Genomic DNA, 20,729 nt, shown 5'->3' on the forward strand with positions numbered 1-20,729 from the left:
ATCCAATGTTTGTGCGAGCCATATGGCCAAAACACAAACATTGGATGAGCATTGAATAAGTCACCCCTTGTGGTAGTGGTGGAGGCAAGGATAATAAACTACAGAGCATTTTAACTCCTTCAGGAAAAATTTTACAATGAAGATATCGTTATACATTTTATTCAAGCAGGATTTCATATTTATATTTGAATGACACAGTTTGCCATCCCTTTAAAGGGATGTTAAACAATTTGCTTCAATGTTGTAATAAAAAAGCACTAAGCAGCTAAGATGGCTGCTAAATTGGGAGCTCTGCTACTCAGAGTTACATTCCGCCTGTAATCCGTGGATTATATTGCCATCCAGCAATAATTTATATCTTATATCATAGAGGACACTTAGCTGAATGGCACTATATAAAAACTTTCTTTGCTAAGCAACACCAGGACTTCCCAAACCGGACCGCTGAGTGTCTCTGGCGGCCTCCAAGGAGAGAGATCCCAGCTCCCCCCCGGAAACCGGGTAAACAGAGTATACTGACATCCTCTGTCAAAGGTTTTTGTTTTTGATAACCCTCATATAATGGAGGAGCTACTTGTTCTGCTTCGGGACTTATTGGAGGAGCATGGAAGGAGGATATGCGAAAGGATAGACCGTATTGTAACCCCATCTACTATGCCAGTGGAGGATGCACGGCAGAGTGAGGCCCAAGCATTTGCCCCAAGGCTCTCGGACGAGGAAGAACTATCTCAGGCTGGTTCCCCTGACCTAGGACTGGGAGTATGTGCAACGGAGAGCCCAGTGCAAAATATAAGGAAACGCTTTGCGGCCTCTGTGGCCAGGCGACCAGCTCCTGTCTGTTCTGCTAAGTCTACTAGGAGTGACGCAGGTACCGGGAGAGCTGGACTGAAGAAAGACCACGCTGGGACAGCTATACATATATCGGAGGGCTGCCGCAAGGTGTACAGATCATCTACTTACCCTCCTGACTCCCGATGCCATGATCTGGATGGGGACGCTTTGGTCCTATCATATGTTCCAGTCGGCTTTGTGCGATGGTGGTCCCAGGGCCCTGAGGCCCCCTTTCCCTTGAAGGCGGTGAGATCTGGGGTTGGGTAAACTGTGAACTGAAAGACCGGGTCCCGGCAGGATCCCTCTAGCCGGACTATGTGAACTGTACCGCATAGAAACCTGCAAGGACTGAGTTCTTATGGTTGCAGGGTCTGGGGGTAGTGGGATCTATGTGACTTCTTTTATTTACTACTGTGATAGCCACGATTAGTTGCTCAAGCCCAGTATGTCCTCTGGATACTGCCAGCAATGTGCGATGCTAACTTTTGAATGTTATACTGATTTATGTTTTTCATGTACATTGCAATATTTCAGTTGTTTATTCATGTTGTACTGTACTGCAACCTCATAAGTATATTCCCTTGGATTTAATAGCACCTTGACGTTACTTTAACCCTCCTCTCAGTATACTGTTTGAATTTGGCTGAACTTGATTTATATGTGCCTCCATTGGTGGGGGTTGGTAGGGGGTTTACCCCTCACTATAGCTAATCTGCCACAAGATTTAATTAAGTAATCTAGATGGGTCCCTTTGCCTTAGTATAAATTTTGGTAGCCTTAACGTGCTGTCTGCGGCCGAGGCGGTATGTGTGGCACATAATTTTCCCTAGAGCCCTGGTAATATATTGAGATACATAGAGATCTTAGGTAATTTTTGTTTGTGCATATGGCCTAGATATATCCTAAGCTCATTAACTAGTTTGGGTGCAGGGAGAGCTTGCATAGTGTGGCAGGACCCATATCCTTCGTCCTCTGGGATGGTGTAAATCTCTACCCTAGAATTCACGGTATTCTGAGTGGCTTTTTTTTTTTCCTGAGTCCAGGGGAAGTTTACTCTGTTTGCTCTGGCATATAATTGAATACTAGCTTAGTGGCTGAATTTTGACCATAAGTAATCTCCTTTGCTTATTAATAATTTTAAATCTCTGGGGATTAAATGTTTAATTATTAAGTTCATTAGCCTTAGCATTGGGTCCATGAGTGGCCCTGTTAACATTCTCCCACTCTTCACCCCTTACCTATATCTAACATCCGGGGTCCAAAAGTGACTGCAAACTCTTAGTCGAGGTATACTTTATTTCTAATTTTTATGGGGGACTTGTTGATATAATGTTTTAAAGTGTTATATGTTCTGATGTGAATGTTATGGACACATACAGGCCTACTTCTTGTTACCTAGAATCTTTGCATGAAAGTCAGGCCGTAGGACTACCACCTGTTACTTTATTTTCTGTTGTCCAAATGAAAATGTATATATCTAAAAAAGAGGTGCCACGCATGGCCTTATATATTTCCTACTGTCAAGGATGTAATACTGTTTATGGACTCTAAGACATGCCTTCTGTATTGGATATTTGAGAAGTGATGTATGTTGTTAGGCGTGTTGCCATGACAATTACATGAGTATGTTATGTATGTCATTGCTACCTCAATAAAAACTATTTCTAAAAAAAAAAAAAAAAAAGCACTAAGCAGTTGCTTATACTTAAAAGTTTTAGATGTATACTGATGTCTACAAATGCCTTGTTGTGTAATGGGTCTTTTCATATGCAGTGGAGGTGGGGGAGTGTATACTCTGTTTTCCAGCCACTTTCAGTGGGTGTCCCAGTCTAACATCATCAACAGTGCTAAACTGGGAGCTTGTAAGTACGTTTTTAAGAAGGTTTTATACTGGATTTTTAGATCAGTTTCCGTGCATATTCTTCTTTATAGTAGTGTCTATTACATGCAGTTATATGAAAATTGGTGTATACTGTCCCTTTAATAGAAATCATTGCAATATGTATTATTTTCTATTTAAATAGATTTTACCTTTTATTTTATTTTTTTATACTACGTTTCCTATCACAGCCCTACATGGAGGCGGCAGCCTTTGCAGGAAGGTTCATCTTTACCTGACGTCATAAAACTTCTAGGATAGTGAATAGACAAGATAACAAGAATCAGATTTGCTCATGCCCAGAACTGACAGAATGAAAACTTGGGTTTTGAAAATCACACTGATAATCTCTATGTGCTAATTTTGCAAGAAAACAAGTAAGTTATTTGTTGTTTTTTTACAGAATCTTTTTATATTTACTTTGATTTAACATATTTGTTTTTACCAAAGGAGCACTGTTTAATATCCCTTGAAGTAACATTTGAAACTAACATGTTATAATATTGTATTACACTGGCTACTTCATAATGACACCCAGCTGGCAACATGTTCTGTAGAGAACACCAGATTAAGGGGCATATTTATCAAGCTCCATATGGAGCTTGATGCCCCGTGTTTCTGGCGAGCCTGCAAAGACCGGAGCAGGCGGACAGACATCGCCGCATTACAACCCGATCGAGTACAATCGTGTGAGCTGCTGGTGCAATGCTGAATACGGCGAGCGTATTGCTCGCCGTATTCAGCGAGGTCTGGCGGACCTGATCCGCAGTGTCGGATCAGGTCCACCAGACCTTGATAAATATGCCCCTAAGTATCTTATATAATAAAAGGGCAGGTATGTTTGTTTGAGAGAGCAAAAGAGAGCAAAAGAGAGGGGGGGGGAGAGAGAGCAAAAGAGAGGGGGGAGAGAGAGCAAAAGAGAGGGGGGGAGAGAGAGCAAAAGAGAGGGGGGGAGAGAGAGCAAAAGAGAGGGGGGGGAGAGAGAGCAAAAGAGAGGGGGGGAGAGAGAGCAAAAGAGAGGGGGGGGAGAGAGCAAAAGAGAGGGGGGGAGAGAGCAAAAGAGAGGGGGGGGAGAGAGCAAAAGAGAGGGGGGAGAGAGAGCAAAAGAGCACAAAAGAGAGGGAAGAGAGAGAGAGCAAAAGAGAGGGGGGAGAGAGAGCAAAAGAGAGGGGGGAGAGAGAGCAAAAGAGAGGGGGAGAGAGAGAGCAAAAGAGCACAAAAGAGAGCAAAAGAGCACAAAAGAGAGCAAAAGAGCACAAAAGAGAGGGAAGAGAGAGAGAGCAAAAGAGAGGAGGAGAGAGCAAAAGAGAGGGGGGGAGAGAGAGCAAAAGAGAGGGGGGGGAGAGAGAGCAAAAGAGAGGGGGGGAGAGAGAGCAAAAGAGAGGGGGAGAGAGAGAGCAAAAGAGAGGGGGAGAGAGAGAGCAAAAGAGCACAAAAGAGAGGGAAGAGAGAGAGCAAAAGAGGAGGACAGACAGCAAAAGAGAGGGGGAAGAGAGAGAGCAAGGGGTGGGACCGCTGTACTACAAAAAATGGCCCATGGGCTTTAGGACTAGTTTTATAATCAATTGATTCAGCAAAAAAATCACATTGATAATGTTTTGCTTTAAGGCATGCCAATAGATGAGATGCAGATTAAATATAAATCCTTGATTAAGCAAAACCATGTTCATTGCAATGTCAGATGCTTTCTCAGGATTAACATTCAGAATTGCTTAGGTCTTTCAATCAGGTTTTGTAGTAAGATTAGTGAATGCCACAATCTTAAAATAGGCGTTTTAAAAAAATATTAAAAAAAACTGCCACTGGAGTAGATTATTTTGACACAGACAACCCCTGCACTGTTTGCCTGCATATATTAGACTAGCTAAAAGGATTGTGATTCCTGCTGAATATGCTGATTGGCTCATCTGCATGTACCCTTTTGTTGAGGCAGTGCAGGACACACTCCTTGCAGTTTTTTTTTTTAATCTTACGTAAACTGTGATATTTTTCTTAAAAAAAAAAAAATAAATATATTAATAAACTAATAATTAAATGAAAGAAATAATGCTTAACCCCTTGATAATACACTTGTTGTTCCTTTGCAAAGTCAACATTGCCTCAGCTGCCTTTCTTTGTCCTCTGAATGCATGCTCCATAAAGGAAGACATTTTCAAGGGAAGCAACAACAGGGGCTAAAATTATCTCTTCAACATTGTACGCCACAACTAAGGTTGTAGAAGACTTAAAGGAACATTAAACCAGGGCTTAGCAAACCCAGGTGCCAGGGAGCCACTGTTGCCTTAAAATTAGGACCTGGCACCTTGGTCTAGAGCTCCCAAGACACTTATTGGTGGCCCCCACTTCCCCCACCATCCCCAGCTAAAAAAAAAAAAACTTGGTGTGGCTGGATTGTTTCTAGGCCTTGCAGCTTTGAAAAAATACAAATCCAACTTTGGCCAAGATCTCCTCTAATACATCCTGTGAAGCTTCACAAGCGGGAGAGAGGGAGTATCGCTTGATTTCACACACAATGCTGGCTAGAGGTGCTAGTAACATGGCAGACTGACTAAGGGCTAGATTTATTAAAGCTGAGGCAGACAGGGGCGCGTCTATACGCCTCAGCTCGCCTGTGGCGGGGCGAAATTACCTGCAGGTATTCGCCATTGCACACGAGCGCAATTTTGCGCTCGCGTGCAATCCCGCCCCCTGCCCGCGCTCAGCCAATCACGCGCGGACAGGAGCTGTCAATCTCCTCGGTCTGACTAGACCAAGGAGATTGAATTTCGCCACATTAGAGGTGGTGAAGAGGTTAGGGAAGCTGCGGTCTGGTGACCGCTGTTTGATAAATGACGGCGAGCAAGTTCTTGTGAGAACTTGCAGCCGTAAGGCTTTAATAAATCTAGCCCTAAGGGTCAAGCCACTAGGAGTGTGTGAGCATATATGTAGATCTGCTCTGCAATGCAACAAAAAGCAAAGTGATTGCCAAAAGCTGCTGGCTCCTAGATTTTGAATAATTTTGTTGAGACTTGCATTTACTGTAGTTATAAGCAACATTTTATGCAGGCAAACAATTTCTGATATTGGTTAGGACAGCCCAAAGGAAGATTAGTTTATCACTGTAAATGACACCTTTGTGATGCATTCAGCTTCAAACCCTGCTATTAAAGAACCGCTCAATAACTGCAAAAACAAAATAATAGAAGCTGTGCATAGTGCAGTTAAGAAACAATACCTGAAGCATAATATGAAAACATTTAAATGTTAAGTGTTTATAAAATTTACTTTTAATTTGCCCTGTGTTCCACTATTGCGCCACAATACCGCTCCTGTCCTGAAGAGGCTGTTCCTCATCGTGATGGACAATCAGATCAGCGCTAATTAGCATTATTTTTCTAATTGTGCAATATTATGTGATAATTTTTATATTTATTATAGTATCGATCACACTCCGGCTTTACCTGCAACTTGACCCAGAGGTGTCAGCATATGTATATATATGTGCACTGCTTCACCACAGAAGCGCAGTCCCATTTACATGTGAAATCACCAGTTCCTATTGGGCATGCGTAGTGGAGGAAAACTGCATATATACTTATATGCAGTTTTATTTGCAAACATCAGCATTGTGAACCGGGAGGACGAGGAAACCATAACAAAAAATTCAAAACAATTGTTCTCATCAGGTGTAGATACAATTTGCAATTGACATGCATTGCCTATTTTGCAGTTAACTCTCCTAAAAATGGGATCAACCATGCAGGTTGTTTCACTGAATATGTATATCTAAGTACTATACTCTAATCACTGAGAAATTGTTTTATCTTCACTCCCTAACTGGGAGCTAAACTTCTCACACACTTCTCGGTGAAATATGATTCTTTACAAATAAAACAACAGTTTCTCTGCAGATCTCATAACTTAGTAGTGCAGCTTTAGTGAGCCAGGCATGTCAGTTAGTGACTTCCTGCTGTAGACAGTTAGGGAGTGAGGAGAAAACAATAGCTCAGTGATTAGAGTATAGTACTTAGATATACAAATTTAGTGAAATACCCTGCATGGTTTATCCCATCTTTAGGAGAGTAAGCTGCAAAATAGGTAATGCTTTTCAATTGCAAATTTTATCTACACCTAATGCTTTATTTAAATAGCCTAAAATAATTTTGGAGTATAATGCCTTTCTGGGGAATGCATGCACTGTTTTTCCAGCCCCTTTCAGTGGGTGTCCCAGCCTAACCTCATCAACAGTGCTAAACTGGGTGCTTCTAAGTAAGAACATCTGGGGGTGTTTTTGTAACAATGTATAGTTTTGCTTATTTTTTAATAACATTGTGATGATTTTCAGACTCCTAACCAAGCCCCACAGTGCCAGATGTATACACACGTTTACAGACTCCTGCTGGCTCCTGTTTAAGTTATCTGTCTTTTCATATTCAGGGGAGGGGTGAGGGTGTCTGATGCTCTTGTTTTTTTAGCCCCTTTTATTGGGTGTCCCAGTCAACCTCATCATCAGTGCTAAACTAGGAGCGTCTAAGTAAGTATTCTTCTTTATAGTAGTGTCCATTACATGCAGTTATTAGAAAATTGGTGTGCATTGTCCCTTTAAATTTTGAGAATATGGGTTATCAATGCTGCCATTCATGACAAGCAAATTCATTGTCTGAAAGAACAGTGACAACACTAGCTGGCTTAGGTGTGGCTATTACTAAAGGACACCTAGCCAGAAATCAATGTGTGTTAGTGCTTGCATAAGGGCTGTCTCAGTTTTTTTTATCTCTGTAAGGCTATACATCTATTATAAATAAATTATATTTTGTTATAGAAAATAGAAACACATTTGGATCTTTGTCATGTTAATGTTATGGGGAAAATAATCGAAAAAATTCTTTACTAATGCAAATGAGAAGGGGTCGTTAAGGCGCACTACACAATAGTTAAAGGGACATGAAACCCAAGTTTTTTTCTATCATAATTTAGAAAGAGCATGCATTTTTAAACAGCTTTCTAATTTACTTACATTATCTAATTTGCTTAATTATCTTGATATCCTTTACTGAAAAGCATATCTAGATAGGCTCAGTAGCTGATTGGTGGCTGCACATAGATGGCTTGTGTGATTGGCTCACCCATGTGCTTTGCTATTTCTTCAACAAAGGATATCTACAGAATGAAGGAAATTAGATAATAGAAGTAAAATGGAATGTTGTTTAAAATTGTATTCTCTTTCTGAATCAGAAAAGAAAAAAAAAATGTGGGTTTCATGTCCCTTTAAACCACAAACATGTTCATGCCACATCCATGGGTCAGGGTCACAATTAGTTATGGGTGGGCATAAAAAAAAGAAAATTATAAAACACTTATTTGTCAACAAGATGCATTTCACATTGCCATGCAACTCCCGGTTTGTATTTAAAGCCCATTTACAGAAACTCCAGAGTCAGCGGCACACTTGTATCAGTGTTAGCTGCTGCATGGACACAACAAAGCACTACTGCACATTGGGACATTCGTGTAATAACACAATTCTTTAACAAATGCATTTTATTATTCCACTAACACATCCCTTTAAAATAAATACAGCATGTAGTGGGTCTAACCTCTATGTGTAAAGTATTTAAATGTCATTTTGCAATTCTTTACTTACATGTGACATAAAATTACATAATTGAGTACAATATCACTCTCCTAAATAGCAAACCAGTGTTGTGAAAAAGATGGCAAATCTGTAGCAGTGCTTTCTGCTTACTTTGCATTTCCAAGCACAACCATCCCCCAGGTAACTCATTTAAAGCAATTCATATCATGCTACCTAAGCACTTCCTCCTTTTATTTTTTTCAGTATGATACATATTGTTTTCTTATATCACTTAGTGAGCTTTTCAACTATTAAACAAAAGCTGCAGTGGCCTCTGGGGAAGCATTCAACATAACAGTCACACAATTAGTACTCAAAAACTGTTAATATCATGAAGTAATTTTGCTTTTTAAGTCATTTCAAAAAGGTCAATGAATACAGTCTGGCCCTGTTCAGTAGCTATGCTTCACATTTTGTGAGTGAAAATGTATTTACAGGATAAACAGCTTTCATCATATATAGGTTTATCACACTAAGATCTAGTACCACTGTGGACTGGTGCACAGCATAATGATAGATCACAGAAAATGTTGCCAGCTACATGGCATTATAAAGTAACAATGTGGGGGCAGTCTAATACTTTGCACAAATATATACAGCATTTGTTAGAGGAACAAAACCCTTTATCCAAACTGCTAGATATCAGAATATTTGTATATTTGCATCTGTAAAATGGAACAGCTTGGAGAGGTGATGGGACCAATTGTATATAATATCTTATATAATTTCAGGCAGGGGTGCTCAGACTTCAGTGGGCTACTTTTTGTAAATTATGCCACTAAGATCTACTTATGCCAGAGTTAAGAAAATTGTGCATGTAGCATGCTCCAAATGTTATGGAAAATCAGGGTGTTTTTCGCATGAATAGTACACAGGGTTAATGAATTCCCACAATAGCAGTTACGAAGTCCAAAGCTATGGACAAAACACTATTATGTGGAGTTTTTAACAGAATTTTGCCTTATGTTTATCAACCCTGTTCCATTTTAATTTGTGCTGGCTGACATTTCACAATTAATAAGAATACTTTACGCATCTGAGGTGCAATGTTAAATAATTTATTAACTGCGGCACATTTCAATAAATTAATTTTGAGAAAAACAAAAACAAAAAAACAGAGTTAAAGAGGGGATATATTTAAGGTCCAGTGTGTGTGTAGACCCCAAAGAAGCCTGTTTATATTTTAAATTTACCAACCCTTTTTTATTTGAAATTTTTATTAATAAAATGTTGATGGAAGGTTAGCCTGGCTAAGGGAAATTTCAGTAATACTGGAAGTAGCAATTCAAGGACAAAGCCAGGCAGGCCAAGTCAACACAAATCAAGCAGCAGAAGTACCAAGTCGTGATCAAAAAATCAATAACAGGAGTGAGCTAAAATAGCGCTTATGTGCAATGCTGAATTCCGGCAGCAGAATTCAGCCCGCCAGAGGCAAGCTGCAATGGAGCTCCTGTCTGCCTCAGCTTCATAAATCGACCCCTGTGTGGGTGGATAAAGGAACAGTCCAAGTTACTGTAATAGATCGATCTTGTATTCGGACAAGTGTAATAGATTAAAACGGATACTGTCCAGAGCAAATTTATAAAGCAGATGAAACAGGGCTCTGTTACAGAATACTTTAAGATACAAAAAAAACAGATAAGCAAAAGGCAGAGGATTACAAGCAGATGAAGGATTGTGTGACAAAAACTGAAAAGTCAAAGTCCTTGCAATGCTTTCACCACAAAAATATGAACACGCTAGCCATTATTTACAAGAGCAAAAATGCTTGAATAACAGAGATATTATAAGAATGGTTTCATAAGCATTTTGTGGCATCTGTTCAGGCACTTATAAGGCAGCTTAAAAGGACGGTAATATAAAATGATTAATCTATAATTACATATATATATATATATATATTCAGATAGACTATACAATTGTCTATCTGATGAAGGAGCATGACCCCTAAACATAATATTATTAAATTGACATTCTTGTTCATACGGTGAGTGCCTTTGCCTATTTCTATTGAAGTGTGTATGTTACCTGCTGATTTGTGCTTTTTGATAGTGTACCAACCACTACTTGCATAACACACACACATATATATATATATATATATATATATATATATATATATATATATATATATATATATATATATATATATATATATATATATATATATAAATGATGAGCTTTTTAATTCAGGTTAGAAATGAAAGTGCAGAACACTGTTATATTCCACACAGCCATTGGCTGCACACTCTAGTGGCCTATTTATAAATATCCCTAATTTACCACAGCAAAGAAGGTAACCTAAGTTACAACATGGCAGCTCCCATTGTTTTTCTATAAATGTTACTTATTTTGTCAATATTTGGACAGCTAATGAAACTTTAAAAAATACATCTACATGTTATTCTCAGTCTAACCTTATCTTTGAATGCTTCACTCTGTCTAGCATTTATTTAGTGTTTAATGTCCCTTTAATTTTGAACCAAAGGTAGTACTTCCTGACAACTGACCTGCTCCTCTTCTCATAGAAACGGATACCAGCAAAGATCAAAGAAAGCTACTACCCAAGAACACCACCTCAAAAATACAGCTGCTAGACAAGGGAATATTTTCCACTTTCGAGATGAATTACAAAAAAAGCCCTAGTGAATAAGACTATGGAAGATAGTGCAACTGTGAGCAAAGTGGTGAAGGACCTCAGTTTCAATGATGTGTTCAAATTGGAAGAAATGGCATGGAATGCTGCAACACCAACCACCATTGACCTAAAAGCAGCTTTCAAACTAGTCACCCTCCCTGGTGGAGATAATTATGAAGATGACAAGACGGGGGAATCAGAAGTCGTCTACAAGGCTCTACTGGAGTTGGCAATAGGTGGACACCAATGACCAGTATCCAACTTACAAAAAATGCCTGACAAAGAGAATGCTTAACATGCTGTACAAAAAAAAACCCAATATCTCCAAAGCTTCCACCACAGCCCTAAGTGAGGATAAAGATTAACCACCTCCAAAGGCAGCTGAAACAGTTCAACTAGGGGAACTTGGGCTGAGTTGGCTAGAACACAGGAGGTAGATTGCATAAAAATTATTCAGCTGCAGTCCATCAACTTAGAAAAACGGAAGAAAAGGGAAGGCATGAAACAATTGTCTAACACATAATTTTCCCAAAGGTGAGCTGTCGTGTCGTTGTGCAAGACATAGAAATATGTTTTTTGTAAAGCCAAAACCTTACTTATAGAGCATGGTTTTTCTAATTCAGCCAAACATGCAGCAATGTTTTCCTTGTGCTCTTTTCATTTACATAACAATATATGACTTGACTGTATATTGTATATATAGTATTTGCTACAGCACTTAAAGGGGCATTAAGGGGACATGAAACCATAATTTAGAAAAAAACATGCAAATTTTGCTTCATTCTCTTGATATCCTTTGCTGAAACGCATATAGAGATAGGCTCAGTAGCTGCTGATTGGTGGCTGCACATAGATGCCTCATTTGATTGGCTCACCCATGTGCATTGCTATTTCTTCAACAACAGATATCTGAAGAATAAAGCAAATTGGATAATAGAAGTAAATTGGAATGTTGTTTAAAATTGCATTCTCTATCTGAATCAAATTGATTAAATTTGTCCCTTAAGTGATACATTGTGTCGTTGTTAACATTAATTCAAATGAGAATAAATAACAGCAAATGCTGAAAATAGATTTTTAATTGAACATACGTGCATGTGGTAAAATAGGGTGAATGGTAAGTTGATGTTGTGTGACACATGGGTAGCTTGTTGATATTTTCCAAATTCCTCTTTACAATGCAAACTCATGAGCAATGTGAGTGGATGTTTTGGTGTGTTAGTGAGTCACTGTTGTACTGTAATGTATTAGTCATTTTATTGAACAGAACCTCAGAGATTTCATTAATAAAACATTGCAGTTTTCTACTAAAGATAGTAAAGAGAATTATACATTCAAAATCATCGGGCTACAACCAGTGACAGCTTTAAATATCTGCCCTCAAAGAATTTACATGTGGTCTTGCTACAGGCTGCTATAACAATTAATGGTATTTGGAGAACATTACACCAAAACAAATATTTACACTCTCGTCAAATGTCAATACCAGTGAATAACTTAATTTTATGATACTTGTTTGCTTTGGAATAGCATATAAAAACAGATCTCAAAAAATGAACCACTTCCTTATGAATGAATTACCATAAAATATATCCCTAAAACCTTCTGTTTGATCAATATTTATCACTATGGTGATGATGAAAAGAGAAAATTTAAGCCAATATTAAATACTTTTTTGGCACTTTGTCAAATTATTTTCACTTTCAATCACGTACATTTCACCTGTTTTACAGGCTTTTATTGGTTAATGTTCTTGCAGATGCTCACTTTATACATTTATAAATCACATTGTATGTTGGATTAAAACACATCTTAATTCCACCTGTGAAAATGCTTTAAAATCCATTCTAAAGAATTAACATTCTGTGCTTGCCAACAACAACAAAAAGACAAACCTAAAGCAAAAATAATCTGTTTTAATAAATAAAGTTAATCATGGGTAGAGATTCCATGGAACCCTGACAATAGTATTACTTTCAGTATTAAATGAAATAGGGAATGAATGTGTCTACATCCTTGTATCTGCAACATTCATGTATTTTTTTATCATGCAGCTTAAAGAGCTTTCTACTAAAGGATTGCAAAGCAAATGTGTTATTGTATTTTAAAATCCATGCAATTGCCAAATTCTATGTAATAAAACATAAAGACCAAGGCAAGAATAAAGCAGTACAGTATGCAACATCAGTTACAGGAGAAGCAAGTTGTACTTGCATTTAGCAATCTGTAAAGTTACCTCTGACACAAATGCTAAATTCTAGAAATAGCAAAATGTCACTGAACACACACACTTGGAAACTAATACCTAACCAAAAGTTGGATCCCAGATTATTAAACAGAATACGATTAAAATGAAAGCAGATTTTAATAAAGTGTATTTAAATAATCTATCTTACTGCGACAAGTAGAATCACCAGCGTTAATGAAAAAAATTGAATCTCCCACGTAAAACCTGTCATGATCATATCAGTCTTAACTCTCATATGTGCTGTTCAAAGGTGATAAATGTACTAACTACACCACTCCCTGTTACTTATAGATGTTGTCATATTCATCTCATATTTCCCTGTGGCAGTCAATCAAGTACAATCATGCTCGTTTTAAGGTGTGACAGTAAAAGTTAAATTATGCAGTCTAGCTATGTAGATGATAACTTTTTCCCCAAAGTTAAGCAGTATATATATACATGCAAAATAATTAAAAATCTGAATTAAAGTTCCAGAAGCCATGGTCCCTGGCTTTGTCCGGGACTGTCTTACTACATTTTTTTCAATTTTATAAGTCTAAAGTGAAGCATTGTAAACAATGAAAGTTAGCAATCTTAGACAAATTAAAAAACGGTCATGAGTGCTTTTCCATAGTTATGTTCTGAGTCAATATTACAAAGCTGTGACAGAGTTGGATTTTTACTAACTCCTATTGACATTTGTATTGGTTTTTGAGAAACTGGAAAGCACAGTTAATTTGACCAACATTCTTTGAAATCACTGAAATTCTTACCTGTATCTTGACGAAATTGTGTAAGGGTTGCTATATCAATTATATATGGAGCTAATTTAGGATCGATCGTTCCAAGAGATATGCTGTTACTATTTCCCAGAACACGAGGGCCCTTTTGCTGCTGATGAGATGCCAAAGATTGTTCTATATAGCTGCTCACCATACTACTATAAGGTCTCCATGTTGAATGTTCATCTTGCCATTCCCACACAGCAACAGCTAGAGATCCGGGATTATATTGATTATTCATCCCTGAAAGTCCAGACTGGCCAGCATGCCCACCGCCTGAAGGTGAAGCTGTTGCCATTTTGATTATTCAGACCTTTTTTTTTATTTTTGGTGGGGGGGTTCAAGATTCAATATTTAATGAATAATTAACTTTAATCTTTCTTGAGTCTTTCTTGAGTTCCAATGTTCTTGGCAGACTTCATCTTTTAATCCTAAAGAAAAAAAAATAAATAGATATTGAATTAGAAATATTTTGCTGACCAGCAGACGACCGTTTTCTTACACATTTTGAATATCACAAATTAAATGATGATTGTACAGGGCTTTACAAACCCCAGGAACCACAATACCTAGAACAAAATAAATATTTTTTCTGGTTCCATATTGTTGTCGTCAATATCTATTTTCAAAGCAAGGGCTTAATAAAGGATGCAACAAATTTGTTCAGGAGTTTTTTTTTCTCTGCCTTGCCTGTTCAGGCAACTCGTGCAGTGCCATTACTAATTTCTCAGGTACCAAAGGCCTATTTCAGTGAGTGCAGCCATAGGCACACCTGCACTTGTCACAGTCACTACAAATAGTTCAGAGGTTCAACTTAGTCAGTGGGCAGTATAGTGGTAGCCCAAGGCTCACAAACGCAGAGGCCAGAACACTTTTTTTTAAAGCAGCACAGCGTCATGGTGCATGGAATGGTCCAGCCCTAGCGCAATCATTTGTATACAATGGTTAAAAATAAGTTAAAACTGTAATTTTGTTAACACAATTTACACGGTTTAGGAAGAAAAAAAAAAAAGCAGTTCAGGACTATAGCTCATGAAGAGCCTGGAATGTATGCTCCCGGTCTCTTTTGCTACAGGCAATGAAAGACAGATGTAAAGAAGCTTCTATTCTGATCTAAGCAATTAATGTGAAAACTGTTTTGGGATCAGATTCATATCACTATGCTTATCAAATCAATTTGTTCGCTAGGTGTCCTTTGTTGAAGATAATATCTAGGTAGGCACGGGAGCATGCATGTGTCTTAAAGGGACACTGTACCTAAAAATTTTCTTTCATGATTCAGATAGAACATGCAATTTTAAGCAACTTTCTAATTTACTACTATTATCAAATCTTCTTTATTCTCTTGGTATCTTTATTTGAAATGCAAGAATGTAAGTTTAGATGCCGGCCCATTTTTGGAGAACAACCTAGGTTGTCCTTGCTGATTGGTGGATAAATTCATCCACCAATCAAAAACTGCTGTCCAGAGTGCTGAACCAAGAAAAAAGCTTAGATGCCTTCTTTTTCATATAAAGATAGCAAGAGAACAAAGAAAAAATGATAATAGGAGTAAATTAGAAAGTTGCTTAAAATTGCATGCTCTATCTGAATCACAAAAGAAAAATTTTGGGTACAGTGTCCCTTTAAGCGCTACATAGCAGCAGTGGTTGCATCAATGTATAATATTGTTATAATCCTTGTTACAAACACTGCAGCAATATAGCGCTCAAAACGCATACACACTCCTGAGCCTACTTAGGTATGCTATTCAACAAAGGATATAAAGAGAAAAATGTAAATTTGATAACAAGTATATTAAAACTTTTTTTTTCTTAAAAAAAAAAAGCATTCTCTTTTTGAAGTATTTAAGTATGAGGAAGGTATTCCTGCCTCTCTGTTTTCAGTGGAAAGTTACAGCAAAAGCTGGCAAAATAAGTAATCAAATCAGTGTTCTCCCCAGGGACATTTAGAGGGCGTATCACCTGGCTACTTTTACTAGCCACCCGGCTAAAATGTAAGCCAATATTAATCTAACATAAATTAATATTAAATGTGTTTAATGTTTGTTGCTCAAATTATAATTATCATTTAATTAATTTGTTAAATAATGCAATTAGTTTTTGCTTTGGATAGCTTAAGTATTATTTATAAATTACAAAAAATGTCATAATGCTTAAAAATATTATACTACCCCCACATGTCTACTTCATTATGCCACTCGGCTGGCAAACTTTTCTGTGGAGAACACTGCAAATGAATATCATAGTATATTGTGTTCTTTTAATCTTCCTTGTAAACATTTTATGAAGAATCCATTTTTAATTTGAAAATTGCTCTTAATACATTGTATTTAGAACATTAGGCTATTCCTATTCTTCTACAGAACTTAGCTAGTATTCCAAAAAAAGATACATAATAAATTGTTACTCTCTATGTGGGGAAGCAATTTATTAAGTTAAAGGGATAGTAAAATCAAAATTAAAAGTTTTATGATTAAGACAGAGAATGTGATGTTAAGACACTTTCAATTTTCAAAAGTACTTTGTGCTCTTGGTATCATTTATTGAAAAAGTATATGTAATACATTACACTACTGGGAGCTAGGCTACAAACACATTTACATCTTGTCATTTTAGAGCATTTTCTTTTTTGCTCTGGTATATCCCTTTACTGCAAGAAAAATGTGTTATTGGTTGTAAATTTGACAACTTTACAATTTAATTTTTTTTTTTTGAGGGGTAAAGAAGTGATACTCAGCAGCTGGCTTAAAACAAAAAGGTTACAAAAAAAGCCAGGATACTACAGGGAAACTGAACAGATTTTTCATTTCAGGAAATAAATGACTAAAGTACAAAGCAGATGCCTTCTTGCCTAGTGTACAAATCTTCATTTATAAAAAAAAACTGCATTTTCTCAATCTTGCAGGCAATTCTGTCTGCTATTCTTTATATCTGCAGAATCATTCACTTTTACATAGCCTTACCCACACATGTAAGTAAGTACAAATATAATATTCAACACAGCATAATGTCACAGAAAATATGTGTATGTAGTTTTGTTTTTCTAACTTCTTATGAACATGCATTATGTTTTGTTAAATCATACCCGTGTCACTAACTGTCTTTCTCACATCTCTTCCTGGATGTCCTCTCACTACCTCAAGCTAAATCTCTCCAAAACTGAGCTCCTCATTTTCCCCCTTCTTCCAAAATCTCCACCCCCAATATCTCTATAACTGTCGACAACTCCATCATTACCCCTACCCCGCATGCCCGATGTCTCGGGGTCACATTTGACTCAGATCTTTCCTTCACTCCTCACATTCAGTCCTTGGCTACAGCCTGCCGCTTCCACCTAAAAACATCTCTAAAATTAGACACAACTAAGATTTGAATGCACTCTCTCATTCTTTCCTGCCTTGATTACTGCAACTCTGTCCTCTCTGGTCTCTCCACCTGCCGCCTAGCTCCTTTGCAATCCATAATGAATGCCTCTGCCAGACTCATCTTCCTTACACGTCGCTCTTCATCTGCTGCGCCTCTCTGCCAATCCCTTCACTGGCTTCCTCTTGCCTCTAGGATCAAACACAAAATTCTCACTCTTACATACAAAGCCCTCAACTGCACTGCTCCCCCCTACATCTCAGACCTTGTCTCCAGATACTCTCCCTCCCGTCCCCTTCGCTCTACTCATGACCTCCTACTCTCCTCCTCTCTTGTCACCTCATCACACTCCTGTTTACAGGACTTCTCCAGACTGGCTCCCATCTTGTGGAACTCTCTGCCTCGCTCCACAAGACCCTCTTCTAGTTTTAAAAGCTTCAAGTGCTCCCTAAAGACTCTACTGTTCAGGGACGCATACAACCTACGCTAACCTTTCCTAATACCAGTTCCTCTCCTCCACTGCAATCCCCTGAACCCCCTTAGCATGTAAGCCTAAGAGTCCAGCTGTTTGTAGATCACCTTCTTAAGAGCTGACTACAACAGTGCAACTCTTGGCAGGGCCCTCTACCCTATAATTGTTTTGTTGTACTCCCCCTTTGTTTATAGCGCTGCGGAATCTGTTGGCGCTCTACAAATAACCGATAATAATAATAATAATAATAATAATACTGAATTGTATTTTCATACACTGTTAGGCCTGGCACCCTGTGGTGGTTGTAGATTTAATCAGGTAAGAATGCAAATCCACAATTACATGTGTGAGTGTGTAGTACACATCAACAATTAAAGGGACACTGAACCCAAAATTTTTCTTTCGTGATTCAGATAGAGCTTGCAATTTTAAGCAACTTTCTAATTTACTCCTATTATCAATTTCTCTTTGTTCTTTTGCTATCTTTATTTGAAAAAGAAGGCATCTACGCTTTTTTTCTTTGTTCAGTACTCTGGACAGCAGTTTTTGATTGGTGGATGAATTTATCCACCAATCAGCAAGGACAACCTAGGTTGTTCACCAAAACTGGGCCGGCATCTAAACTTACATTCTTGCATTTCAAATAAAGGTACCAAGAGAATAAGAAAATTTGATAATAGGAGTAAATTAGAAAGTTGCTTAAAATTGCATGCTCTGTCTGAATCACGAAAGAAAAAAATTGGGTTCAGTATCCCTTTAAGCAATGAATGGTAAAAGATTTCCATGCAAAAGTAATAATTTAAAAGCATTTAAAGCTGCAATCTGCATTGTTTTGCCGTTTAGGGACATACCTTTGAAAAGCATTGAGTATTTATTACTTAATCTCCTTTGCTATGGCCAGTTGAGGATAGATAAAATGAGCTAATACACTGATCAAGCATTCATTATATACTAGATACTAGAAATAAAGGATTGCATTCCAACCTCTCTACTGGCAATGAGAAATACATAATAGGCAAAATAAAGAATGATACATTATAAGTTTTTTTTTAACTATACATTGTTACACATTTTAAGGAGTTTTTCACTATACAGTTCATAAATAACCAAATTAAAACGAAGTTGAATAATAAATACTGTGATAGAATATCAATTCATACGTGTAAATTATTCCCTAAACTATGAGATAAGTATTTTAATGTGTTGTGCATTATTTGAGTTACTCAACTCTTTTTATTTAGTTAGTTTGTATATCAAATAGAAACCTAAATATAATATACCATTTTAAATGAAGATGAAAGTGAAAATTAAACTTGCATGACTCAGATAGAGCATGTCATTTTAAAACACTATTAAATTCACTTCTATTTTTAAGTGTGTTTTATTCTCTTAGTAACCTTTGTTAAAAAAATAATATGTACATATCCAACACTACCGAATAAATTATCTAATAAATTCCCACCGTATCTTACTCCATTCAACATTCCCCATATACTACTTTAGGTGTGGTGGTAAGTTGCCTCACTGTAGGTGCTGTTTCCTGATATAACATCAAGTAGGGCACTGCCAAACTTATTCCTAGTTTGTCAGAACGACTGGCGAATTGACATCTCCTTCTGCTCATAGGTCTGCACTGTGAAGCTCATCTTTCATAATTCGCACAAATAACTACGCAATTAACGTTAAAGCCCTAACCACTAACTGTGATAAAAATACAATTTCTGTAGCGAGTGTCACTCAGCTAATACATACCAAGGTACTGACACCCTCAGATACCGCTCCGCTATTTACGCGACTATCTGGGCTCGGTAGCACCCAAGTGTCAGGCAGGAGTTGCTATAAGACGGATATGCTGTGTACTCTCACTGCTAGTGATCAGGGATCTCTGCGTGCTCAGCTCAGCTTCGGGCAATGCGCGTCACAGAGAGATCACAAGCTACGGCAAGGTAATTAGGACAAACTTACTCGGCATTCTCTGACATGCTCTGCGGCTGCTGTTAGTGTTGCTGTGAAAAAGATATACAACAGAAGGAAAGCGCGGTGTCTGCAGCCATTTTTGGTTTTGTTCGTGCAAAATAAAAAAGTACAGCATCGAACTGGAATTAGTATTTTTAAATGTGTTAGGAAAAAAACGACAAGGAAGTTGGTTTCTTATTCAAGCTGTTTCTTATTCGTGAAATGCTGTTTCTTATTCATGAAAGTTGGTTTCTCATTACATTTTTTGTCAGACTGTTTTAAATTGACTTTAAAATAAAAATGTAGGTTTTATTTAAATAATAATATGATTCATATAATGTAGTTACACAGAGGTGAAATCCCTTTAAAACAATTGGATATACAAACTTGAAAAAAGGGCATATGTTGGCACCAATACTGTATACAAATATTACTATTTTGAATAAGTAACTGATATTTTCAAAGGGTGAATGACCATTGGGCCACTGATTTCACTATGAATATATACAGGATAGATCCCCCTCCATAACATGCAATTGTTTTTAGCCTGGCTCAATGGTGTTTTGGGCACAGAAATTGATGCCAACCCTGGCATATGTGCTGTAATTCTCATTTTTTAATAAGTAACAGATATTTTCAAAGGGGTTATAACCATTGGGCCACTGATTTACTATGAATATATACAGGGTATATTACCCTCCATGACATGCAATTGTTTTTAGCCTAGCCCAATGGTGTTTTGGGCACAGAAATTGATGCCAACCCTGGAATAGGTGCTCTAATTCTCATATTAGAATAAGTAACATATATTTTCAAAGGGTTAATAACGATTGGGCCACTGATTTCACTATGAATATATACAGTGTAGATCCCCCTCCATGACATGCAATTGTGTTTAGCCTGGCCTAATGGTGTTTTTGGCACAGTAATGAATGCCAATCCTGGCATAGATGCTGTAATTCCCA

The 20,729-nt window shown here is 37.5% G+C and overlaps 1 protein-coding gene across 3 annotated transcripts in view; it reads right to left on the reverse strand.

Annotated features, from left to right (window-relative positions):
- DTX2 (deltex E3 ubiquitin ligase 2) overlaps nt 1-19,696 on the reverse strand; it is a 284,538-nt gene extending 264,842 nt beyond the window's left edge. For all 3 annotated transcript variants that reach the window (XM_053707411.1, XM_053707410.1, XM_053707408.1), the window contains exons 1-2: nt 19,561-19,696; nt 13,963-14,402 (exon numbers count right to left, since the gene is read on the reverse strand). In XM_053707411.1, coding sequence (XP_053563386.1) covers nt 13,963-14,269 — 307 coding nt within the window. In that variant the 5' untranslated portion in view covers nt 14,270-14,402; nt 19,561-19,696. The remainder of the gene's footprint in view (nt 1-13,962; nt 14,403-19,560) is intronic.
- Nucleotides 19,697-20,729: the final 1,033 nt, after the last annotated feature.

Source organism: Bombina bombina, chromosome 3, assembly GCF_027579735.1.
Source record: "Bombina bombina isolate aBomBom1 chromosome 3, aBomBom1.pri, whole genome shotgun sequence".
Taxonomy (NCBI): Eukaryota; Metazoa; Chordata; class Amphibia; order Anura; family Bombinatoridae; genus Bombina; species Bombina bombina.